The sequence below is a fragment of the Erinaceus europaeus genome, chromosome 11, assembly GCF_950295315.1.
Source record: "Erinaceus europaeus chromosome 11, mEriEur2.1, whole genome shotgun sequence".
Taxonomy (NCBI): domain Eukaryota; kingdom Metazoa; phylum Chordata; class Mammalia; order Eulipotyphla; family Erinaceidae; genus Erinaceus; species Erinaceus europaeus.
Window position 1 is genome coordinate 83,529,485 of NC_080172.1, and position 27,348 is coordinate 83,556,832.

General features: G+C 38.7%; 2 protein-coding genes across 4 annotated transcripts in view; one reads left to right on the top strand and one right to left on the bottom strand.

The window, feature by feature from the left end:
- Positions 1 to 322: 322 nt before the first annotated feature.
- EXTL2 (exostosin like glycosyltransferase 2) lies at positions 323 to 26,627 on the bottom strand. 3 transcript variants are annotated; one of them, XM_007528592.3, is made up of 5 exons: positions 25,551 to 26,626; positions 23,192 to 23,265; positions 6,506 to 6,933; positions 5,741 to 5,811; positions 323 to 1,961 (listed from the first exon to the last, which is right to left on the bottom strand). In XM_007528592.3, the coding sequence occupies exons 2-5, from the start codon at positions 23,194 to 23,196 to the stop codon at positions 1,473 to 1,475; spliced, it is 993 nt and encodes a 330-aa protein (XP_007528654.2). In that variant the 5' UTR covers positions 23,197 to 23,265; positions 25,551 to 26,626; the 3' UTR covers positions 323 to 1,472. The 3 variants fall into 3 exon arrangements, with proteins under 3 accessions (XP_007528654.2, XP_060058140.1, XP_060058139.1); XM_060202157.1 differs by lacking the exon at positions 23,192 to 23,265 and having other exon boundaries at positions 25,551 to 26,627; XM_060202156.1 differs by lacking the exons at positions 23,192 to 23,265; positions 25,551 to 26,626 and adding an exon at positions 16,513 to 16,600.
- Positions 26,628 to 26,694: 67 nt separating this feature from the next.
- Positions 26,695 to 27,348, top strand: part of SLC30A7 (solute carrier family 30 member 7) — an 80,481-nt gene continuing 79,827 nt past the window's right edge. Inside the window, exons 1-2 of the mRNA XM_007528593.3 lie at positions 26,695 to 26,973; positions 27,205 to 27,306. Coding sequence (XP_007528655.1) covers positions 26,894 to 26,973; positions 27,205 to 27,306 — 182 coding nt within the window. The 5' untranslated portion in view covers positions 26,695 to 26,893. The remainder of the gene's footprint in view (positions 26,974 to 27,204; positions 27,307 to 27,348) is intronic.

The following is a 27,348-nucleotide window of genomic DNA, read 5'->3' on the forward strand; positions in this document are numbered from 1 at the left end:
GCAGATTAACAAAGATTTTTAGTGAGGTTTCAAGTTACTATTGTCATTATTATTTTCATTTTATCTAACTGCATTAAGATACGTAACAGACACCGATGGAAAAAATATATATATATATACTGAACAAAGTACAAAGATCTCATTGTACAATGATTAGTGTAATGTTTTTACAACTTTGCAACTGTGAGAATGTAATGGCATCTTGGGAGGAAATGGAGGAGGGAGAGGAGGGTAAAATAGAGAAGGGAGAAGAAATGGTAGACAGAGAGAGGCCTAGGTATTTCTTGCCACCAGTAGTGAATAAAGACCAAACACGACACTGTGTGGAACAGACACTACTTTATAAAACAAAGCAGGCAACTTAACCACTAGCTACAGTCTCCTTAGGGAATTCTGCTATGACTCAGTTTTCTTCTTTTTTTTTTTCCTACTCTAGAATGCATAGTCAAAATTTCATCATGGTGAACAATGGCTTGGATTTTTTTTCTTAAGTAAAAAAGTCTGAGTACAAGAGACTGACTTTATAATGCACATAACTTTGATATCTACGAGATAATCCAAGTTCTAACAATAAAGATCTTGTAATTTAACTATGGGTTTTAATTTATGACAATCCTCAACTTTTTCAAATGAATCAGTTTATACATTTTCCAATACACATTTTATATAAAATGTAATAACTGATGTACAACTCCAGGTTAGTTTCAGTGACAGAATGCACTACCTGAATCTTATAACACATTTACTCCTTGTTGCATACATATAAGTTGCATATCAGAAACACAAGCTCACTTTTTTTGTGCTCCATGCAGTAAAATTTCACAAAAATCAAGCAAGCATGTAGATATTCTTCAGTTAATAAAGTTAACCCTCCCAGTCACAACAGACTTAGCAACAAAAAACAAAAGGACTGATGGTTGTACAAAACCATGATGGGTTAAATTAGTGCTTGGTAGAGGCTATAGTTGTAAAGCTCAGAAGGAAGCACTAATTGTCACAAGTTTTATATTTATTTTTACAAGGCTTGGGACTATTTCCTCCTTGTATGGCTTTCCCCGGCACCACAAGCTTTTGCAACAGAGGCATTTCAAGCTTCACATAAAACCACCCTTGACTGAAAATGCTGAGAACTACTTCTCTGTAGTTTCTAATCCTGGAAACCACTTGCTATAGGTCCTTAAGGCAAATGCCAGGAAGACATGTGGAACAGTCTCAGAATGTAAACAATAAAACTGCTGACCAGGGAGTTATATCCATGGATGAAGCTTCACACAAGAAGACCTGTCTAAATAATGCCGGCTTCTTAGCTTTTGAGGTTTATGTGGATTTTACATCCTAGAAGCACTGTACTTTTTTTTGTTTGTTTGTAACGACTTCTGGAGATGATAAAAGTTCATGATGTTGCTTTAAAAATGGCATAAAGAATTTACTCACATACTAGATGGCTTTAATGTCTGTTGTTCACTTTAATTTCATATTTTACTTCTGTGGTTAGCATATGGAAAACCAAACTGAGAAATCATAATGTTGGAATACTTCAAGGGCATGCTATCATAGATACTAACAAGCTTATTTATACAGTAAGACCGCTGCAGAAAGTGCTCTGCTCGATGCCACATCCCAGAATAGCCACCATTGGTTTCTTTTTCTAAATTGCCCATGTTGACAGGTTTCACAAATATCCCTGAAGTCTTCCCAATGTGCCTGGCAACAAGGAAATTCATGGCGATATCATCACAGTTTTGTGTTTCATCTATCAAAGCATGGACAGCTGCAGGTTGCCTTTGAAAGAGTTCAAGGTATTTGCTATTGAAGAATGAGGCTCCAATGAGCACCATTGAGTACTGGTCACCGTTTCCAAATCCTGGTGTTTGTAGTTCAAAACCTCCATAACTGTAGATACCCGATGAAGTAGAGACATGCTTTCTTGGAACAAATCCTACAATATGATCAGGAAATTGCTGGAAAGAGTAGGAAGAGAACAACTAAGTATGTCTTTTCTTTAGAGCAGACATGCTGGCAAAAGCAGTGGTTTATTATAGCAAGAATTTAACTGATTTGTCAATCTCATTCCCCCCCCCACCAGGCATCTATATCTTTATTTCATCTAATTTCAGAAACTTCATAAATTAGTTATCTGATGCATATTCAGGTCAAATTCCATCACAATACTAATTTCCAAAACAAAACCTCAACCTCACAAATGTTCTAACTCTAAAACTATCTAATATTAATAAATTCCAGTCAACAGTCTAGTAGATCAAACTTTGCTGTAAAAAAAAAAAAAAGCTGTACATATGAATTCTATTTATTATCAGGAAAAGGAGATACAATGTGATTATTTTGTTTTAATCTCTTAGTATATAAAACTGTATGTATGATTTTCATTGTATATGTGATTCATTCATGTTACTTTCAGAGTTCATGTAAGTCATTATGGATTTTAAACATCATACACACAAGCATATCAGTCACATTAAGTTCACCAATAAAAATCCAATTCTTCCCTTCACTGTAATATTTACTCACTTTTCCTCCTTCCCTTCTGGTAATTAATTAGTAGAGTTGAAAAGTATATTTTCACTTCATATACTTCATCTGTTTGTTTTCTCTATGATACCAAGAGTAAAACCAAATAATATATGTCTGTTTTTTTTTCAGCTGACTTGTTTCACTAAGTATATAATACCATTTTGTTCACTCATTTTGTTGATTATATAGCAAGATTTAATCATTAAATGTGTGTGTGACTGAGTAGTTCCATTTTTAAACATATGCCCTATCTTCTTTAAATTGAGGTTTTATTTTTTTATAATTAGATAGAGACAGACAGAAATTGATAGGGGAGGGGAAGACAGAGAGGGAGACAGACAGACATCTGCAGCACTGCTTCACCATTTATGAAGCTTTCCCCCTACAGGTGGGAACCAAGTGCCTGAACCTGCACCTCTGCACACTATTAACTGCCTGGCCCCTAAAACCCTATTTTCTTTACTCAGTGATCTGTCAATGGGTCCATAGGTTGTTTCCAACTTAGACATTGCACATAATGATGGGATGCATTGGATTGACCTTCTTGTCGTGCATCCCTTGAGTACCCATTTATTGGGTAAACTGACGATCCTTCCTAGCCGACTGAATCCACATGGATCCCAGTCACTTTCAAAGCCAGCAACAAACAGACATCAGGCTCAACCTGACGCTGTTGACTGGCTACGGAAGAAGGGCAAACGTTAGAAGAAGAAGAAAATGATGTAATAAACATGGGAATGTGTAGCTCTTTTAATTGTTGTTGGTGTCTTTTTTGATAAATAGTCCCAAGTAGGATAATTAGTCATGTGGATTTTTTATATTTAACATTTTGAGAAATTGCTATACTTCATTTCATAAAATGACTGTTCTTTTCTTTATATATATATATATATATATATATATATAAATATTTATTTTATTTATTTATTCCCTTTTGTTGCCCTTGTTTTATTGTTGTAGTTATTATTGTTGTTGTTGTTGTTGGATAGGACAGAGAGAAATGGAGAGAGGAGGGGAAGACAGAGAGGAGGAGAGAAAGATAGACACCTGCAGACCTGCTTCACCGCCTGTGAAGCGACTCCCCTGCAGGTGGGGAGCCGGGGTTGGAACCGGGATCCTTATGCCGGTCCTTGTGCTTTGCGCCACCTGCGCTTAATCCACTGTGCTACAGCCCGACTCCCATTTTCTTTATATTTTTTAAATATTTTATTTATTTATAATTGGGTAAAGACAGAGAAATTGAGAAGGGAGGGGGAGATGGTGAGGGAAAGAGACAGAGAGACACCTGCAGTTCAACTTCACCACTCATGAAGCTTTTCCACCTGCAGGTGGGGACCAGGGGCTTGAACCCAGGTCCTTGTGCACTGCAATGTGTGCACTTTACCAAGTGCGCCACCACCTGGCCCCCAAATTGAGCGTTCTAATTCACATTCTCACCAACACAATTCCTTTCTTATTCGTGCCAATACTTAATATTTCTTGTCTTTGAGGTACTAGTGATTTTCACAGATGTGAGGTAACATCCCATTTAAACAATATAATATTTTTTCCTCTTCTAAATTATTTTCTTTATAAAAAGTATAAGAAAAAAATGTGTGTCTTTGAAGAACAATATTAACATTAGAGTGACTAGAAATAAGATAAAGATAAGAAAACGAGGAAGCAAGGAGACTTATGGGGCTAAAAGTTATGATTCAATCACATAAAATAACTTCAGTCTCACTCACTTCCTGAACATACACAAAAATAGGACAGACACACACACACACACAAATTAAATATGTCAATTAAGTCAGTCTATGCAAATAAGAGTTATTATATTGTGAGAAAGAGACAAAAGTTAGGCAAATCTAATTGAGGGAGAATCACAACTGTCTTGCTCAGAGGTGAAGAACACTGTCAGGAGAGGGTTTCAAATAAGATGTACCACTTAAATAATCTAGGAGGATGCAGAGATTTCAGACGGCTGGGGAGGAGAAAGGAAAGCACTTAGAGTGAAGGTAATGGGTAAACACAAAGGCATAATAAAATGTCTACTCTAATCTTATTTGCTTATATTTCCCCAATCATTATACTATGCAAGGCACTGAGATTTAACATTAAAAGAGATTAAAGTTTTTCTTGACATTCTTATGAATAAAACCTACAATCATATTTATCAATCTTTAATTATGGCTTATATAGATTATTCTAGTTAATCTTGGTCTTTATACCTCCCCCGACTTGTGACATTTTAGGCAAAGGTGTGTGTAATGTGAGTAATACATGTACAGATATGTATATTTAACCTAAAATAGAAATCTCACAGCTGGTATACTAAAGTAGAACATCTTTTCACTAAGAAGCTTCCATTTATAGGGCTGGAAAGACTGCTGATATGGAAGAAATGTGGACTGTGCACTATGCATGAAGTTAAAAACTAAAGTTTTTAGAATGCTGATACCTGTAAAGCCCTGTGCCTTCTTACCATTAATATCTAATGTGGCTATATCCCAAGAAGCTAATTATAAAGAGTTACTACAGTGCAAATTAGAGCGCTTATTTGGTATCACATTATTTAACTATTTCACAGGGGCTTCAGGGTGTATGCATGCAGTTCTGGTTTTCAGTAATTGTAGTGTAACTTGTAAAAGCCATCTATTATCAACACAAATCTAGTAGGAGAGAGTTGTTTTTATATAACAGAGAACATTTTATGCCTACTTACCAACAACCAGGATTGGAAGGCAGGAGGAGAGAACAAAACTACCTCCACAATGATACAAATGGAATTATTATTAATTTCAAAACATCAATCTCAGAATCATATTAGATGTATTAGATATAACACTTTTATTTTAAGGCAAGTTATACACACTACTAATACAAAAATACACATGTATTGAAACACATGTCTGTGACCTTATAGGAAATATCTCTGGACTTTCATCTTTGCTATACCAGATCATTTCCACATTGTTCTTTGGAAGATAATTCTAGAATTCTACCCAGTATACTAAATATAAGTCAAATATGCATATAAGACACTATAGCCTTCAGACTGAGTTAAGGAAATTACGACTGCTAGACTACAAACTTATTTATTTAGTCTTAAATAACTATTGTCTACATGTTTTGGGGTAACTCCCACATAAAACCATGTTGCCCTGGTTAAATATTTCGTTAAGACTTTAAACTGGAATTTTAATAAAAGATGTATCGATATTACCTGCCAAACTGAGAAGGCAAAAGCAAGGTCTTGAGCACTAATTAGTGTGTCATCATCTATCATTAACACCGCTGAAATAAAAGGAAATAAATTAAATAGAATAATGTGGAAGTGCAAACTAAATGCAATGCTGTCCCTACATGTCATTCAAATGAAGTAGCTAGAGACAAAACTAGTAAATAATAAATGTACAGATACTTGTCTAGCAGGTAAAGAATTTATTTGGCATGTAAGTACCCAAAGAGAAAATTATCACATTGTCCATTATCTTTGTAACTATGAACTTATAAATAAAACACACTAAGGTTCTTTTGGGAAAATTAAACCCTAATGCTCATAAAACTGCTAACAATGTTTTTTTTTTTAAAAAAAGGTAGTGGTAAAAGTACATTAAGCTTAAGTTAAATGGCATTTTTTTACTACCTTCTGTAATGCAACTATATGTCATTATATTATATCTTCTTTCACATTGCCAATCTTAGAGTCATATTAAATTTATTAGATATAACACTTTATTTTAAGGCAAATTATACACACTGTTGTATACAAGATGTATGTAACTGATTCCCCCAAGGTCCTGCTTCATGGTATCTTGGAAATTTCCTGCAGGTTTTTAACATGCTTTCTTAGGATTAAATTTCCCTATTTTTTTCAGACAATTAAAACAAATGGAAGGCCAGAACTCCACATACCAACCTCATCCCTGACCCCTGCAACTCTAGCTAGATGCAACTTTGCCAGGTTAAGAACCTAGTTGCAACTCACCATTGGTTTCCAGTTCTGGAAAGACCTGGAGTCGGTTTCTCATCTTGTTTGTAGTCTGTAGCTTGAAGATTACAGGGACAGGGTGAGGCCCTAGAGAATTCCATAATTCATCTGGTCCCTTCTCCCCAACATTGTTCCACACCACAATTACTTTGTGTAGATGTGGTACTGCTTGATAATGATTTAGAAGTCTCAACAGAAGATCTGTTCTGTTGTAAGTCTGCATTATGAGAGTAAAGGAATCCAGGGTGGACTTGCTCTGAGATTTTATTTCCCTCCTCAATGTAAGCATCTTGTCTTCTTTGATGTTAGGAAGCAATGTGGTCAAAGCCCCAGCTACTAGTAGTAATACAAGGATGATCACCAAAGAGAAACGAAGCACTCGAAACCCCATCACTCTTCCAGGAAGCTTGCAGATGTGGCAACACCTAGAATAGAAATAGAAATAAAGGGAGTCGGGCTGTAGTGCAGCGGGCTAAGCGCAGGTGGTACAAAGCACAAGGACCGGCATAAGGATCCTGGTTCGAACCCCGGCTCCCCACCTGCAGGGGAGTTGCTTCAGAGGCGGTGAAGCAGGTCTGCAGGTGTCTATCTTTCTCTCCTCCTCTCTGTCTTCCCCTCCCTCTCTCCATTTCTCTCTGTCCTATCCAACAACGACAACAACAATAATAACTACAACAATAAAAACAACAAGGGCAACAAAAGGGAATAAATAAATAAAATAAATATAAAAAAAGCAAATTTTATAAAAAAAATAAAATAAATAGAAATAAAATATAGGATATCAGCATTCTTACTGAGCACTGTTTTTTTATTTTGCTCTCTTAATAAAATAAGGAGATTAATATTACTTTAGCTGATGCAAATTCAGTGTCCCTTTTTTCTTTGATAAAGTGGTTAAGTTTAAGATTAATAAGCACAGTCAACAGTCCTCACCTTATGGGTCTACTTGCCTTGATTAATAAGCACGGTCAACAGTCCTCACCTTATGGGTCTACTTCCCTGTTAGAGCCCTGGGCTACCCACCTGTAGGAGGGTCACTTCACAAGTGGTGAAGCAGGTATGCAGGTGTCTATCTTTCTCTCCCCATTAGTCTCCCCCTCCTCTCTCCATTTCTCTCTGTCCTATCTGGCAACAACATCACTAGCAACAATAATAATAACCAAAACAATGATAAAAACAAGGGCAACAAAAAGGGGAAATAAATAATATAAATATATATATATATATATATATATATATATATTATATATATATGAAAAGAGCTCCAAAATGATAAGGAAGGACTAAACAGTGTACTATAGTATTCAGTCTCATTTTACTACTAGATACATGAAGAAAAGATTGTTTCTCAAATAGAATCACACTTCATTTAGTACTCATTTTCAATAGCTTTATTGGGATATCACTGACATGAAAATTCATCGATAAAGGTATATAAGTGAATGTTTTGATATGTGTCTGATGCAATATACCAACTTAAAACTTATGAGGCGGAACTACGAGCAACAGCAGATCTCTTTCTCTCCTCTCCTATCCACGATCAACTAGGAATACCAAAGGAGACCACCCGGGACCGAAACAAGACAGGACTAGAATAACCACAGGAACCCACTAAATCACCGGTGAGTACAAACACGTGTGGCTGGTGACAAAGAGGAGAGAGGAGCCTAAGGAGAGATTAAGTGACTGCTAACAGTCCAGCAGTTTATCAGTTGAGACACCACCTCCAGTCTGCTCCACCAAGGGGACAGCTGAAGGGAGCAGAGGACTCCCCAGAGACTCACCAAGTGCAACTCTGAGTCTCCACTGCTACTACCCTCAGAATATGGAGCAGCAGCAGGGAGGGACACTGAGGAACAGAGATCTAACCAGGAAACTCAGAAGAAGACCTATACCTTGGTGGCATAGCTGTGGGGCTGTAAAAGTCTCTTTGCATAACCACAGAACTATCTCTGCCACACCCTGCCTTATCTCTTGGTCAGGAGTCAGTGATTAAGCTAAGAAGCCTACTTATAGTTTAGAAGCCCTCAGGCTCCCATAGCCTGCAGAGTAAAAAAAAAGAGGCTTTTAAATCACTGAGCTCCAAATCAGGGATTAAAAAACTATTCAAACAACTGTTAACTTCCACCACTGTGAACCCTTTAATTAACTTACTTAGACACAAGTCAATCCAGGCAATAGTGATCAGTAATTTGAAAAGTACTGATAAAGAAAACTCATAACATAATATATAAAATGGTTAAAACAACAAGAAGAAATATTGGAGAATCGAACCAGGACAAGAGTCCAGCTAAAAGTCCTCCAGAGGGTGAAGCACAAAATAACGAGTTCAACATCCAAACATTAGCTAAGGAAATAATCACAGGAGTGAGTAAAGAATATGAAAAAAATTGTAGTCAGAAATACAGGAACAACAAATGAGACTATGGAAGAAAATACTAACTATCTCATGGTTATTAGAGAGCTGAAAGGTGAAATCGCTGATCCAAGAATGCAACTAGCTGAACAAGCTAAAACAGTATCAGAACAGGGCAACAAAATAGATGAACTCCAGAAAACAGTAGAGGGCAGAGAGAATAGAATAAATGAGGCTGAACACAGAATTAGCAAGATTGAGGATGAATTAGAGACAACTAAAAAAGAAGTAAGAGATCTCAAAAAGAGATTAAGAGATGCTGAAAACAACAACAGAGTCTTATGGGATGACTTCAAAAGAAACAATATACACATTGGCATACCAGGAGAAGAAAGAGAAGGAGAGGAAAAAAGCATTCTCCAGGCCATAATAGCTGAAAACTTACCTAGTATAGACAACATCAAAGACATAAAGATTCAAGAAGCCCAGAGGGACCCAAACAGAATTAACTCAGACCTAAAGACACCAAGACATATCATACTTAGAATGGAAAGGAATAAGGATAAAGAAAGGATCCTCAAGGCTGCAAGAGAAAAACAAAGAGTCACCTACAAAGGAAAACCCATAAGATTAGCAGCAGACTTCTCCATACAAACACTACAGGCCAGAAGAGAATGGTAAGACATCTATCGACTGCTCAATGAGAAAGGCTTTCAACCAAGAATGCTATATCCTGCTAGACTGTCATTCAGACTAGATGGAAGCATCAAAACCTTCTCAGACAAGCAACAGTAGAAGGAATCAACTATCACCAATCCTGCCCTGAAAGAAGTTCTGTACGGTCTTCTATAAACAATCAGACCACCACAAATAGGACATATATCAAAACACTCTAAAACTCTACAAGAATGGCATTAAAATACCTTCAATCTTTGATATCAATAAATGTCAATGGCGCGAATTCACCTATTAAAAGACACAGAGTAGGAAGATGGATCAGAAAACACAACCCAACAATATGCTGTCTACAGGAAACCCACCTAACACAACAAGACAAAGACTTAAAGTGAAAGGATGGAAAACTATCATACAAGCCAATGGCCCACAAAAAAAGGGCAGGAACAGCTATTCTCATATCTGTCACGATAGCCTTTAAAATAGATAAGATTAAAAAAGATAGAAATGGACACTACTTAATGCTCAGAAAATCAGTCAATCAAGAGGACTTAACAATTATTAACATCTATGCACCCAATGAGAAGCCATATGAATACATCAAACTTCTACTGAAAGAGCTACAACAATATATTAACAGTAACACAATCATAGTATGGGACTTCAACACCCCACTCTCTCTCAACTTGACAGATCATCCAGACAGAAAATCAATAAAGACATAAGGGAGCTAAATGAAGAGATAGATAAACTAGAACTATTGGACATTTTCAGAGTCATTCATCCCAAGAAACAGGAATACACATTTTACTCAAATCCACATGGATCATTCTCAAGGATAGACCATATGTTAGGCCACAAAGACACCATCAGCCAATTCAAAAGCATTGAAATCATCCCAAGCATCTTCTCAGACCACAGTAGAATTAAACTAACACTTAACAATCAACAAAAGATTAGTAACAGTCCCAAAATGTGGAAGCTCAACAGTACACTTCTTAACAACTTCTGGATCAAAGAGGAAATAAAGGAAGAAATCAAAATGTTTCAAGACTTCAATGAAAATGAAGACACAAGCTATCAAAATATTTGGGACACAGCTAAAGCAGTACTAAGAGGGAAGTTCATAGCAATACAAGCACACATTAGGAAACAAGAAAAAGTACAAATAAACAGCCTGATTGCACATCTTAAAGACCTAGAAGAAGAAGAACAAAGGAACCCTAAAGCAACCAGAAGGACAGAAATCACTAAAATTAGGGCAGAAATAAATAACATTGAGAATAAGAAAACCATACAAAAGATCAACAAAAGTAAATGTTGGTTCTTTGAAAGAGTGAACAAAATTGAAAAACCTTTAGCCAGACTCACAAAACAAAAAAGGGAGAAGACCCAAATAAATCGGATAGTAAATGAAAGAGGAGATATCACAACAGACACCGCAGAAATTCAACATATCATGTGAGGCTTCTATGAACAACTATATGCCACCAAGCTAGAGAACCTGGAAGAAATGGATGATTTCCTAGATACCTACCAACTTCCAAAACTAAGTAAACAGGAAGTGGATAACATGAACAGGCCCATCACAGCTAAAGAAATTGAAACAGTTATCAAAAATATCCCCAAAAATAAAATTCCTGGACCAGATGGTTTTACAAATGAATTCTACAAAACCTTCAAAGAAGAACTAATACCTCTACTTTCAAAAGTCTTCCAGAAGATTGAAGACACTGGAATACTCCCTGTCAGCTTCTATGAAGCCAACATCACTCTGATACCAAAAGCAGACAGGGACACAACCAAAAAAGAAAACTACAGACCAATATCTCTGATGAACATAGATGCGAAAATATTGAACAAAATTCTAGCCAACCGGATAGAGCAGTATATCAAAAAGATAGTTCATCATGAGCAAGTGGGGTTTATCCCAGGCATGCAAGGTTGGTTTAATATACATAAATTAATCAATGTGCTCCACCACATCAACAAAAGCAAGGCCAAAAACCACATGGTCATATCAATAGATGCAGAGAAAGACGTTGACAAAATCCAACATCCCTTTATGATCAAAACACTACAAAAAATGGGATTAGATGGAAAATTCCTGAAGATATTGGAGTCTATATATAGCAAACCTATAGCCAACATCATACTCAATGGTGAAAAAGTGGAAGCATTTACTCTCAGATCAGGTACTAGACAGGGATTACCATTCTACATAGTGTTGGAAGTTCTTGCAATAGCAATCAGGCAGGAGCAAGGAATTAAAGGGATACAGATTGGAAGAGAAGAAGTCAAACTCTCCTTATTTGCAGATGACATGATAGTATACATGGAAAAACCTAAGGAATCCAGGAAGAAGCTTTTGGAAATCATCAGGCAATACAGTAAGGTGTCAGGCTATGAAATTAACATTCAAAAGTCAGTGGCATTCCCTTATGCAAACAGTAAGTTAGAAGAAATTGAAATCCAGAAATCAATTCCTCTTACTATAGAAACAAAAACAATAAGATATCTAGGAGTAAATCTAACCAAAGAAGTGAAAGACTTGTATACTGAAAATTATGAGTCACTACTCAAAGAAATTGAAAAAGACACAAAGAAGTGGAAAGATATTCCATCTTCATGGGTTGGAAGAATTAACATCATCAAAATGAATATATTACCCAGAGCCATCTACAAATTTAATGCTATCCCCATCAAGATCCCAAGCACATTTTTTAGGAGAATAGAAAAAAAAAAATGCTACAAATGTTTATCTGGAACCAGAAAAGACCTAGAATTGCCAAAACAATCTTGAGAAAAAAGAACAGAACCGGAGGCATCACACTCCCAGATCTCAAACTGTATTATAGGGCCATGGTCATCAAAACTGCTTGGTACTGGAACATGAACAGACACACTGACCAGTGGAATAGAACTGAGATCCCAGAAATGAGGCCCCACACGTATGCACATCTAATCTTTGACAAAGGTGCCCAGACTATTACATGGGGAAAGCAGAGTCTCAAATGGTGTTGGAAACAATGGGTTGAAACATGCAGAAGAATGAAACTGAATCACTGTATCTCACCAAATACAAAAGTAAATTCCAAGTGGATCAAGGACTTGGATGTTAGACCAGAAACTATCAGATACTTAGAGGAAAATATTGGAAGAACTAATTTCCACATAAATTTTAAAGACAGCTTCAATGAAACAAATCCAATTACAAAGAAGACTAAGGCAAGTATAAACCTATGGGACTACATCAAATTAAAAAGCTTCTTCGCAGCAAAAGAAACCACTACCCAAACCAAGAGACCCCTCACAGAATGGGAGAAGATCTTTACATGCCATACATCAGACAAGAGTTTAATAACCAACATATATAAAGAGCTTGCCAAACTCAACAACAAGACAACAAATAACCCCATCCAAAAATGGGGGGAGGACATGGACAGAATATTCACCACAGAAGAGATCCAAGAAACACATGAAAAAATGCTCCAAGTCTCTGATTGTCAGAGAAATGCAAATAAAGACAACAATGAGATATCACTTCACTCCTATGAGAATGTCATACATCAGAAAGGTAACAGCAGCAAATGCTGGAGAGGGTGTGGGGTCAAAGGAACCCTCCTACACTGCTGGTGGGAATGTCAATTGGTCCAACCTCTGTGGAGAACAGTCTGGAGAACTCTCCAAAGGCTAGAAATGGACCTACCCTATGATCCTGCAATTCTTCTCCTGGGGATATATCCTAAGGAACCCAACACATCCATCCAAAAAGATCTGTGTACACATATGTTCTTGGCAGCACAATTTGTAATAGTCAAAACCTGGAAGCAACCCAGGTGTCCAACAACAGATGAGTGCCTGAGCAAGTTGTGGTATATATATACAATGGAATACTACTCAGCTGTAAAAAATGGTGACTTCATCGTTTTCAGCCGATCATGGATGGACCTTGAAAAATTCATATTATGTGAAATAAGTCAGAAACAGAAGGCTGAATATGGGATGATCTCACTCTCAGGCAGAAGTTGAAAAACAAGATCAGAAGAGAAAACACAAGTAGAACCTGAACTGGAATTGGCGTATTGCACCCAAGTAAAAGACTCTGGGTGGGTGGGTGGCGAGAATACAGGTCCATGAAGGATGATAAATGACATAGTGGGGGTTGTATTGTTAAATGGGAATCTGGGGAATGTTATGCATGTACAAACTATTGTATTTACTGTTGAATGTAAAACATTAATTCCCCAATAAAGAAAAAAAGAAAAAAAAACTTATTTCAGTAGTCAACATTTCCTCCAATAAAATCACATGCAGAATTCTAACATATGAAGCAGATAATTGTGTCAGCAGTAGATAAAAACAACTGTATTGAGTTTATCTGGCCTGTACTATTATGCTTTGCAAGTCATAGTATGTATCTGATCATTCAATGAATCAAATAAATAGTTAATGAGCACTAACGGTGCCAAGCACTGTTGAGGTTCTCTGAATACCACAATGAATAAGACAGACAAGGATTCTACTATTAGTAGCAAAATCAATAGTAAAGGAAGGCAGACAATAAAGTATAGACTAAAATAATATATAATAGTGATAAAGAAGTGGTCCGGGGGTGGTGCAGTGGATAAACCATTGCACTCTCAAGTATGAGGTCCTGAGTTCGATCCCCAGCAGTGCATGTACCGGAGTGATGTCTGGTTCTCCTTTCTCTCAGTCTCTCTCACTCTCTCTCTATCTTTCTCCCTCCCTTCCTCCCTCTCTCCCTCCTTCTATCCCTCTCATAAATAAATTAAATCAATACACATATGCTGGTACTCACATGGGGGGCCTCGCAGCAGAAAGTAAGCCAGACTGACCTCTCGTCTTAACTCTACACATACATATTTTTTAAAAGTGATAAAAAAAGAATAAATCAGTGACATCTTGTAAGCATGAATAAGGTGAATAAAATATTCTGAAAAAGGAAGACAGTGCTTGATCAGGGAAATGATCTTTTTATCTATTTTATCTTTATTATTATCATTATTATTATTCCCATTCAATACTTTGAGTATTTACAAAGGCTAAGTAACTTTCTTAAGACTTCTAAGCAACTTAATGTAATAGCAGTAAGATTTATATCCATGAAAATCTGCCACGAAGAGCCCAGTCTATTCATCATTATGGGCACTGAAGATTTGGTTGGATTTAAATCCAGACTGAACTGAGGTATAGCCCTCAAAATTCCAAAGCATCCTCTCTCGTGGTGCATGAAAATCACAAGTTATTATAACCAGCAAAATATCCACTCCTGGAGAGCTGCTGGCATTAAATTGCTTTTAATCCTTACCCTTCTCCTATTTCTACTTTTAATTACAAAATTTATTTATTCCTCCACAAGCTTTCCTGATAGGCATTATTTTGAATTTTGGTAACTGAGCCTTATATATATATCTCAGCATATATTCTTGATCTCTTCTATGATTTTATTAAGTACAAAAGCCAGAAACTAGAGAAAAAGGAAAATGTTGTTCAAAGAAATTAATTATGGAAAGGCTAAATGTAAGCAAGCAAACAAAAAACAACTAGTGGATTTTTAAACAACACTTGCAAAATAACTTTGTGGTTAAAAAAAAAATCTCTAAAGAGTGAGAAAGAAGAAATTATTGTTATTATGATAACATAATACAGCATACGAACTATACAAAGCTAGTTACTGTACTCCTTTATGTAGCATTGCCTTTGTACAGTTTATACTTGGTTCTCTCCATCTTCTTCAAAAGTACACCCAAGCTCTTGGTTATGTATTTTGTGTTTTAAATTGGGAATTTGCAGCTAGGCTACAGACGATCTAAAATTGTTGCCTAGACCTTCCAGCCGAAAGGATCTGGTTTCAAATGAAATCTCACTCTATTTCCCAAATGATGTTTTTCCTGAAGGAGACTTGGCAATGGTTGAGTTAAAGTGACAGTCACAGCCCCATGATTATGCTTTATATTGTGAGGTGTTTTCTCTGTATAGTTGAGCAAGGACAAAGACTTTGTAGACCAGGTCTTTAATATCTTCATTTTAAGCTTACAAGAATGGAGACCACATATACTTTAAAATATGACAGTGTGCTCAAGTAAGTGCAGGCAAAGGAAATACATATTTATAAGGACGAAGTAATGGTCACTGTCACTCAGCAACTTTAGTTCCAGTGGTCCAGATCTGAAAAGCAACGTTACCCTGTACCAACAATTTTGAGAGTTTTCAAGAATATTCATTTCCTCCTAGGCTTTATCTGAAACTTATGCTATTAAGAAAAACAACTGTGTACTTCTCCTTTCATCATGGTCTCAATATAAACATGGATAAATTAAATTTAAGTGACTTCTGCTTTACCTTTCGAGAATATAGTAATTGAAGGTTTTAAAGTATAATGATTTTATTGCACGCCTTCTTTCTACAACAACAATACTGATAATATGGTCAACCCAAAACAAATTTTCATATGTTAAAAATATAGATTCAAAGACTTTAAAAATATTCCTAGTACTGAATCAAAGGTACTGAAACATATTTTCAGTTCTGCATGAAAATGACTAGTTAGAAGCACTGAGAGTAGGGGCTAAGTGGTGTCACGTCTGCTTGAGCACACACAAGAGAAGGCATGCAATGAAATCTTTATACTCTAAAACCTTCAATTACTATTCTCGAAAGGTGATCATAGTAAAGCAAGGCAGAGTTAGTGAAGCAGTGCTATAGGTGTCTCTCTTCCTCTCTCCTTATCTCCCCCCTCCATCTCAACTGTTTTCTTTTTATTATCAAATAATAAAAAGAAAGGAAAGAAAATAGGAAAGATGGTGATTGACAGTAGTAGATTCATCAAGCAGGCACCACACCTTAGCAATACCCTGGTGGCAAACAAACAAAAAACACTCAGACTAAAGAATCTTTGGACAACTGCATTACAGTAATGGTACAAAGACTTTATGTTCATTTTCCATACCTGAGTGGGGACTGCATTTGTAAATCCTGTAGTGCTTAGACTCTCTGAAGCAGACAACGACAACTAATATCTGGAAATTTTAGGCTAGAAAAAAACAGTAAAAGATCACTGCTATTGTTATAAATATACATTGTCAAAGATACTCATAAAAGATACTCATAAGTGACATTAACTTTTATCTATACTTTTATGTAGTAGTTTATTTTTCATACCTATCAAAAAAGTTTCATCTTTCAGATAACTTCTAATCTTCTATTTCACCTGTATAAAAACGTTTTGATAGATATGAATAATTTATATCTTTTAAAATATATTATAAATATTTTATGTTGTATTTATTAAATAATTCAGTGCAATAAAACTGTAATTCTTTTGTCTCTTTAAAACTTTTTAAAAATATTTATTTATTCCCTTTTGTTGCCCTTGTTGTTTTTGTTGTTGTAGTTATTGATGTCATCGTTGTTGGATAGGACAGAAATAGAGAGAGGAGGAGAAGACAGAGAGGAGGAGAGAAAGATAGACACCTGCAGATCTGCTTCACTGCCTGTGAAGGGACTCCCCTGCAGGTGGGGAGCAGGGGGATGGCACCAGGATCCTATATGTCTATTTTTTTAAACTTTTTAAAAAATATTTATTTATTTATTCTCTTTTTTGTTGCCCTTGTTGTTTTATTGTTGTAGTTATTATTGATGTCACTGTTGTTTGATAGGACAAAGAGAAATGGAGAGAGAAGGGGAAGACAGAGGGGGGAGAGAAAGACACCTGCAGACCTACTTCACCACTTGTGAAGCGACTCCCCTGCAGGTGGGGAGCCGGGGGCTTGAACCGGGATCCTTAAGCCACGTGCGCTTAACCTGCAGCGCTACCGCCCAACTCCCAATTCTTTTGTTTCTATAGAAGATCAAGAAAAACAAGAACTTTATAGAGTTTGGTACAAATGCTACATATATACTCTGATAACAATGAAAGTCTGGAACTCTATTGTGAACCCAATAGAAATAGCTCAGAGGGAGTTATGGCAGCCTAGTCACACCAAGTTGGCTCTCCCTCAGAAAACAAATATTAGAATAAAATAACTCAACAAATTTCACCAGAGAACAGCTGGTAAAGAAAGGCACATCACTACCTGAAGGTTAGTCATTATGTGTAAACAGCAGGAGCAGGTGAGAAGGACTCAAACAGAAATGAAGGGCTGCAACACTAGTGGGTGCCATGTTTGCAACTGTATCAAATCCTTATGGCAGATTTAAAGGGTTCATGAGGAACCGGTTAGGGTCACCTGTTTTACCACCTGTGAAGGGACTTCCCTGCAGGTGGGGAGCCAGGGGCTAGAAGGATCAGAGTAGCTTTAACAAAGGAGCTTGGGATTGTTGCTTAGAGCTGTAAAAGCCACAGATTCCTGAGGAAAACCAGGGAATTGTTCAGCATCAGAGATGTCTGTAAAACTTCTGCCATAGAGACCCTGGTGAATGCGGTCAGACTACATTGAAGGCAAAAGTGACTTTGACCTTACAGCAGAAGTTCTACTTTCAGGAATTAGTCTGGGAAGAAAAGGAGGTCTGGGAACAACCCCCACCCCAGCCCCCTCCAAAGGAGGGGGATGGGGAGAGGAGGGAGAGGGGAGAGGGAAGGGGAAGGGAAAGAGAAGAAGATGATGACTATGCCAACATCCACGACTAGTCTTCTGTGTAAGGGTCATCAGGTATCATAATACTACAGCATTTCTTCAAAAGTCCTTCCCAACACCCCCATCTGGGGACCAGAAGGGAATATTATGAAACGTGGCCTGAAGCACAGACCACATAAGTCACCTTTCTACTTTTAGTCTTGTGGTTCAGCTACTTGATAAATAAAAGATGAAACCATGACCCAAAAGGACAAGGCTATTTAACAAAGTCCTAAAGAAAGGAGGTGGCCTGAGACTGATAAATTGGATTAGAAGACAACTCTTCCCAGAGTTTACAAGAACCATTGTTATGTTAAAATTGGATTTGCTGAGAAAGGAGAGCTGAAACTCAACCTCCCCAAGCTTTATCTGCTTATTACCTTTACTTTCAGGGCAAACAACTGGGATTCTGCCCAAGAACCTATCCAGATTCAGAAGTCCTCACAACCCCCATCCTATTTAACCTGAAATTCACTTCCTATATTAAAATAAAGAGGCAAGGTAAAAGTTTTCAGTCCCGAGAGTTGAGAGTCGACAGTATCGCAGTGGGTTAAGCGCAAGGACTGGCTTAAGGATCCTAGTTCAACACCCCCCCTCCCCACCTGCGGGGGAGTCGCTTCACAGGTTGTGAAGCAGGTCTGCAGGTGTCTTTCCTCCTCTCTGTCTTCCCCTCTTCTCTCCATTTCTCTCTGTCCTATTCAATAACGAGACGACATCAATAACATGAGTATTGCTCCTGCCTCTACTGTATCACTGACTATATTAAAGAACCTTTTACTTCTTGCAAAAGCAGATGTTATGGGGGGCCAAATGGTGCCATACCTGGTTAAGTGCACACAGGACTTGGGTTCAAGCCCCTGGTCCCCACCTGTAGAGGGAAAACTTCACAGGTGGTGAAGCAGGTCTATAGGTGTCTCTCTGCTTCTCTCTCCCTCTCAATTTCTCCCTCTCTTTTCAATTACCCTATCCAATAAATAAATAAAGGTAGTTTGGTTTTGTGTGGCACTAGACAGTGGAACCATATTTAACTCCAAAAATGTGGCATAACTTTTTTTTCCACATTTTTTAAAGATACTCTGTATTAAGTTCCTTTGAACTTCCCTGTTATTATGGAATGAGCTGATTCACCATAGAAACCATTGCTGTTAGATAATATTCTGTGTGGTTCCCTAAATTATTACCACATGACTTAGACAATGAATAGCACCTGAGAAAGAAAATACAGTTTGGATTCAGAAGTAGACAAAAGCTTTAGGAAAAATGGTAGGAAAAGAAAACGCGTTAGAACACTGCTAAATGGGCAGGGGTAGATAGCATAATGGTTATGCAAAGAGACTCTCCTGCCTGAGGCTCCGAAGTCCCAGGTTCAATCCCCTGCACCACCATAAACCAGAGCTGAGTAGTGCTCTGGTAAAAAAAGGGGAAAAAAAAAAAAAAAAAAACACTGCTAAAAATCAGTTTACAGCTGCCCCAGGAGGTCTTGTTCATTAACATTTTAAGCAGGGACCCAGACAGTAGTATACCTGGTTGAACACACAAGTTACCATGCTCAAAGCTCAAAGCTACAAACCCCACCTCACCACCTGCAGGTATCTTCACCACAAAGGATGAAGCAGGTGTTCAGGTGACTCTTTCAGATCTCTCTTCATATCGCACCTTCCCCTCTCAACCTCTCAATTTCTCCCTGTCCTATCTAATAAAGGAGAAAAAAGGGAAGGGAAGGGAAGGGAAGGGAAGGGAAGGGAAGGGAAGGGGAGGGGAGGGGAGGGGAGGGGAGGGGAGGGGAGGGGAGGGGAGGGGAGGGGAGGGGAGGGGAAGGGAGGGGAGAGAAGGGACAAAATGCAAGCTGGGAAGAGTAGATTCATCCTGTAGGCACCAAGCTCCAGCAATAGCTCTTGTGGCAAAAAAAAAAAAAAAAAAAAAAAAAGACAGATAATAATTGAAAAACATAAACTAGAATTTGTTTCACTGCAAAATGTAGAAGGTCTGAAACAGTCCATAGAATCCCCCCCACTCCGTCACTGCCCCTCACAAATCTTTCCCAGGTGTTAGTTATATTGTAGTAGCTTTGGAAGTTTTCTGCTTTCATCATAGTCAGGAAATACTTTTTTTTTCACTGTTATTTCAGAAGTGACATATAGCCTTTCTCTCCTTCCTAAATGACTTCTGAAGGATCCCAGCTCATTCTCCAAGGCTCTCCCATTACTTTTGCATAAGTCTAAATATCTCAAAACACATTATTGTGTTGATAATAAATACTACTTAGGAATAGACTCATAATAATAAATAACTGGATCACATAGTGTCACAGATTCATCTTGTGACATTTTTATGCTTCTAATCAATTGTACAGTATTTTCTTTCTTCCTCTCTCCTTTCTTCCTTTCTTTCACCGGTTGCTGCACATAGAATACAGAGTCTTGGGAGTTGGGCGGTAGCACAGCGGGTTAAGCGCAAATGGCGCTAAGCACAAGGACCAGTGTAAGGATCCGGGTTCGAGCCCCCGGCTCCTCACCTGCAGGGGAGTCACTTCACAGGCAGTGAAGCAGGTCTGCAGGTGTCTTTCTCTCCCCTCTCTGTCTTCCCCTCCACTCTCCATTTCTCTCTGTCCTACCCAACAATGATGACATCAATAACAATAAAACAAGGGCAATAACGAGGGAATAAGTAAATAAATAACTTTAAAAAAAATATAGTCTCATGCATGCTAGGAAAAAGCTTTACCACTGACCCATCTCCCTGGTCTTTGTACTATGTTTTGATTTTTTTTTTAACCTTTTTATTTGATAGGACAGAGAGAAACTGAGAGTTGGGAAGAGGTATCTGCAGCACCTCTTCATAGCTTGTGAAGTTTCCCCCCTGCTAGTGGGGACTGGGGAATTGAACCTGGACCTTCATATGTGTGTGCACCACTGGCTGTGCCTCCACCTAGACCTGTACTATGTTTTGAATGAACTTTTTTGAATCAGTTATTTAAATGATAACAGTTTGGATCAACTGTATTAAAGACTAGCTAGTGGGCTGGGTGGTGGCTCACCTGGTTGAGCGCACATGGTACAATGCGCAAGGACCTAGGTTTGAGTCCCCTGTCCCCACCTGCAGGGGGAAAGCTTCACGAGTAGTGAAGCAGTCTTGCAGGTATCTCTCTTTCTCTCTCCTTCTCTTGTCTCCTTCCATCTCTATTTCCATCTCTATTTAATAAATAAATAAAGATAATTTAAAAATTTTATAAGACTGGCTATTATGGGTAAAAAGATTAGTCTTTTTTTCTATTGAAAACACTGCAAGTTACATACACAATAACACTGACAACCTATTTAAACCCTGTCATACAGAAAACACAGTTAGTTTTGTCTTTATTGCATGTTGAGAAAAAAAAAATTTCTAAAATAGAATTGCTAAACCATACTGATAAATAGCTACATTTGCTCCAAAACATTAAAATATAGGGTCAGCTTTTTTGATTTTTTTTTTTTTTTCTTAGCTAAGAGACAGCTAGGGAGAAGGAAAGAAAAGTACAGCACTGAATCACTAATATAGCTTTCTTCAATTCAGTGGGGGGGTCAGGTACAAACCTGGACCGCAGGCATGACAAAGCAGCATACTATCCAAGTGAGTTAACTTTGCCCATCTGAAAGACTGCTTTAACACATCATTTCTCAATGCATGTTATAAGAATTTCTGTACTGGTTATTTTAAAAATATAGTCCTCCCACGGGCAACTAGCATGAATGAACTATTTAGAAAACAAAAGATTTACTTATTAATAGTGGGTGCAGAGAGGAAAACTAGAACATCGGAATGGCTTAAACTCAAAACCTCACACTCATTCAGAGTCCAGGATCTTATCTACTATGCCATCTCCTGGCCACAAGGGAATCTGGTTTTTTTCTAGATAAATCAGGTTAAAATTAAGAAGAGCAGCACCCAGAACAAGGCTATTAGGCATTAAGTACCCTTGTCTGTACTTCCTTCCCTAATCCATTATTCACATAGCAAAGTCTGGCTTTTTCTTTTCTCCTACTCAGGCCTTCCTTCTTATTTGTTTTTTCTCCATTATGTTTCTGCAGAGCGTCATAATTCTTAACACTTCTCCAGTCAATTATGATTAACTGACTAGATTTTACTTATCACCACTGATTTAAAAGGAAGTAATATAGAGATCTTATATAAAATCTTTTTAAAGCACTATCATTTGTCACAGACGCAGACTGTATGTAGCACTCTACCCTCAGACCACACAGGTCTGAATTATACTACATAAAAAAAAATCCCTTGGGAGTCAGGCAGTGGCGCAGCGGGTTAAGCGCAGGTGGCGCAAAGCCCAAGGACCGGCCTAAGGATCCCAGTTCGAGCACCCGGCTCCCCACCTGCAGGGGAGTCGCTTCACAAGCGATGAAGCAAGTCTGCAGGTGTCTATATTTCTCTCCCCCTCTCTGTCTTCCCCTCCTCTCTCCATTTCTCTCTGTCCTATCCAACAACAACGACATCAATCATAACTGCAACAACAGAACAACAAGGGCAACAAAAGGGAATAAATAATAAATATTTTTTTTAAAATCCCTTCTGGGGAGTCTGGGTGGTAACACAGGGTTAAGCTCATGTGGCCCAAAGCTCAAGGACCATTATGCTATCTCCTCAGCCCTCCCAGAATTTTTAAAAAGTGAAAATGAAAAATCAAAAGAAAACAATGCGGGAGTCGGGTAGCACAGAGGGTTAAGCGCACATGGCACAAAGCGGAAGGACCGGCATAAGGATCCCAGTTCGAGCACTGAGCACCCGGCTCCCCACCTGCGGGGGTGGGGTGGGGTTACTTCACAGGCGGTGAAGCAGGCCTGCAAGTGTCTGTCTTTCTCTCCCCCTGTCTCTCTTCCCCTCCTCTCTCCATTTCTCTCTGTCCTATCTAACAACGACAACATCAATAACAATAATCACTACAACAACATTAAATAAACAAGGGCAACAAAAGGGAAAATAAATAAAATATTTTAAAAAGAAAACAATGCTACTTACCTCATTATAATAAATTCGAGGTAAGAATTTTTCCTTATGGCTTCAGCAACTGATAGGAACAGGCTCTCTTAGTACTATTTAGGGAAATAAAAGAATTTTCTGTGTTATTTTTGTCATCCAGCAAGATGTCTTCAAAAAAGTGCTTTGATTGCCTTTGTCCACAGATTTCAAATCATTTTTAGATATTAAAATATGCTATTCTGTGTTCTAAAAACTACACTTATGTAATGAGGTAGAAAATATCTTTGCTGGGAGGCTGATGCTAATATTACAATATTTCTGTTTTCATCTTCTTGTGAAGTTCCAGAAGTAGAAAAAACTCACATCATCCTAATATACTTACATGTTTGAAGCCAGAGCATACATGCTTCTGAAAGTATGGGAGACCTGCAGCTGTATTTAATTTTAGATTTTTAAATCACTATAGTAGCTTTATCCATCATTAAAACTTCTCTTTTCGCTAAGATTTCACAAGGCATTCAATTTGAAGCATCTAAAAACCATCAGATTTAAACTAGAGTTGCAGACAAATGGGGTTTGATTACTGATGAGTGAAAAAGAATTATTGAGGGCTGACGACCAAGGAATGACAAATAGCATCCTTACTATTGCTGAAAAAGAGCTCAAATTCTTACTGGAGATGAGCTTCTGTTTCTTAATTCACTCTGCTTTCATTTCTCACATTACTCAATGACATGTCTGAGTGGCTGGTATTTACCCTATCATTGAATCCCCTGTGCCCACCCACTGCCCAGGTCTCTCCCCTTCCCCAAACACACACACACAGGCTGCATAACTAATCTAATACAGTTAGTAGTAGATAATATACACAAGTATTTAAAAGTTGAAGGAATCCACTTATTAGTTTAAAAATGTTCATTACTACATTTTATAATCTTACATGCTCATTTAATCTTGTGACATATGAAGAAATGCACAATTCTGACTGAAGCCATTCAAGATTTTGCATCTGTAATAACCACTTAAACAGAGTCAAAGAATTATTTTTTAATTCTCCAGTCATGCTTTTCCATGAGACAAAGATGGCATATTAAATATGGGAAGATACAGTGAATGATAGATATCCCTCCTCAAGACTACCAAGAGTAGCCCTCCTACACATTTCAAACACTTCTAAAACCTTGGGTTGATTTGCTCTTCTCCACATGTCTGTCAATTTCTTCTTTCATAACTCCCTCTCCCCCCAGGAAAAAACTTTGACTTATGTGTCTTTTTAACTAACCTATTTCCTTTCCATCTGCATTGACTAGCACGGAGTAGGCACTTATTAAACAAATATCCAATGGACAAAAAATTCAACTTTAACATGATAACCAGTATTTGTAATATATGGGACTACAGAATAACAAAACAAGCAAAATGTCAGAAAGTCATTTGACACATCTACCATAGAACTTCCTATGGTTTAAATGGTGCCTAATTTGCATTTCCAACAAAATGCCTTTAGTACTTATGGACAATTTCTGGACAATTATGCTGTCCAGAAATGCCTAGTGGTATGGGCACTTTCTGAAAGAAGAACGCTCTAGGGAACATAAACCTTATCTCTTTGGGGAGTATGAGAATTTGGGATTCACAGAAAACCAGTATAACTGACATTGGGCTTCAGTCTCTCCACATTATTTCAGAACCTCTAGAAAAGGATAGTGCAAATTTCTCCATAAACCTGCTAAGCAATCTCTCATTTGTAAGAACACAGCATAAAATGCAGAATCTATTTTTGAAAGCAGGGTACAAAAGTGCAGGCTCAGATAGGTGCTGACCTTGAGTTAGGAGAACACTAGGAATTAAATGTGGAATTTAATTGTTTTTACACACACCGTCTCCCCAACCCCATTATAACATTGAAATAAAACAGTTTTGGAGAAAAACCCAATTACCATGGAAATGGTTATCTTTAACCTAGTTTGCACCCCACTTAAAAGATTTCCCAGCAGTGCTACAGAGTAGAATACAAAAAATCTATGCTAAATGTAATCTTTCTAGAATATATATATGTATATATATATGTAAATGGTTAAAAACGAATTGAAATATTGTTTAGGTTAAAGTTGAAATAATGACATCCACGCTAAGAAACGGAAGACAAAACACTCTTTCCTAGAACTTAATTTCTGGAATCGAGTTGTTTTATGCAGCAGTTTCAATTAACAGGGACATTTTAGACAAATTTTAGAATAATACACATATATTATAATTTCCAAAAACAAAATCATGGGATTACTAATTCACTCACGGACAAAGTTCCAAGAACTAGAACAAAGCATGCCTAGATTCTCCCCGCAAAAAAAGTAAATAAATAAATAAAATAACTCGAGAGCAATTTGCTATTTCCTACCTCCAGTGCAGAAGATTGCAGTGTGGCCAGCCGATTTATTTGCTTGCAGTTTGGTTACCATAAAACGAAATGGGCATCTCCCTTGCTCCTTCTCACCCCTCCCCCAAACCCAGCAGTGTGCACTCAGCCAGTCTCATTCGCTGGAGGAACAACCTGGAAAAAAACACCGCCTGCAAAGCGAATGCCTGAAGCTGGAAATTAAGGGAGGTGGGGCGGGTGACGCTCCACTTCCTGTTAGAGGAACAGGCAGCTCCCAAGAAGCTGGGTTTTGTAGTTCACAGCCCATCTCCCAAAGCCAGTCTTCCTTTCCCTAGTTCCTTCCCCAAGATAACTTTTAATCATTCACGTGATGAACCAGCTGACTGCACTCTAACAACATTCCCAAACTGCGCCGGAGGGAGATCGCAGTGGCCGTGGGTGCCCAGGAGGCGCTGGGCTCACCTACCTGCGCGCTGCACCTACACGCCCACCTCTCCAGCACTTTCCTCGAAACTGGGCTGCGAGTTCTACCCCGGGTTCTAGCAGCGCTGTGGCCCAGCGATGACCTGGAAGTCTAAGGAGAGGCCTACGAACTCGGGAGGTTTAGTGGTGTCACTGTCAATCAATGCACTAATCAAATCTCAGTTCACTCACGGTCTCTTAGGAGTCCCCTCTAAAGGACTTATGAACCCATTGAACACTCTGCAAAGGCATTGATTGATTGCCTCTTGCGTAGCAGTCCATAAGGGTGGGCGAGGTAAAAAGGATCACTAGAATTTCCGTGCCCACAGAGTTAACATCCAGAAAAACTATCGCTAGCGCTTCCTGTGTCCTGGCGGTGGTTCCCGGATCCTTACTCAGTTACTCCCCTAACACTGGGATGTTATGTTGCTCTGGGGAAATGGCGGAAGCGCAGGCGCTGGGCCTCCAGGCATCCGGGAACAAAGGTAATGTGGGATCAGAACAAACGTGAGCGGAATCTCAGCCTCTCAGGGAGCCCAATCTCTGCAACGTTCTTCCTAAATCCAGGTAGCAGAACATACAGTCACCCAGTAGGGATCACTTCCCTTCAGAGGCAGCCACAGCCCTTAGCAGCTCCCCGCCCCGCTGAAAGCCACGCCCACAACACGTAGCCCCGCCCTCTGCCCCGCCTCCTTTCTTTTCCGTCCCAGGACTCGTTGCGCGACCCCGGCCGGAAGTCGGCGAGTTCCCCAGAGTGTCTGTGTCTGTCTGTGTCTCCCGGCGGCGCGCGGCCCGGGACCAGAGCCTGGGATCCCCGCCGGAGGCGTCACCAGTCTCGCTAGCATTACCCTATCGCGCTCTTCTAGAGGGGAGTAGACCCGGCCCGTCGCCGGGCAGAGAAGATGTTGCCTCTGTCCATCAAGGACGATGAATACAAACCACCCAAGTTCAATCTGTTCGGCAAGATCTCGGGCTGGTTTAGGTGCGGGCTGCTGGGTTAGCGAGCAGGAAGTGGAGGTCCGGTTTGGAGGGGAGAAAAAGGCCCAGACGTGAAGATGGCTCGAGGTCCTGGGAGGAAGCTTCAGGAATATCTTCCCTCCCTTTGAGAGAGGAGCTTGTGAACTGGGAGGGTCTTGAAAAGGGGAACCCACTGTCCCGGTGCTTGCCACCCCTTTTTGATTCTCCCGGCTTTTCCCTACTTTGTCATGCCCAGGTCTATCCTGTCGGACAAGACGTCCCGGAACCTGTTTTTCTTCCTGTGTCTGAACCTTTCTTTCGCTTTTGTGGAACTACTCTACGGCATCTGGAGCAACTGGTAACTGAAGGGGGGGTAAACAAAAAAAGAGGATGGGGCGGA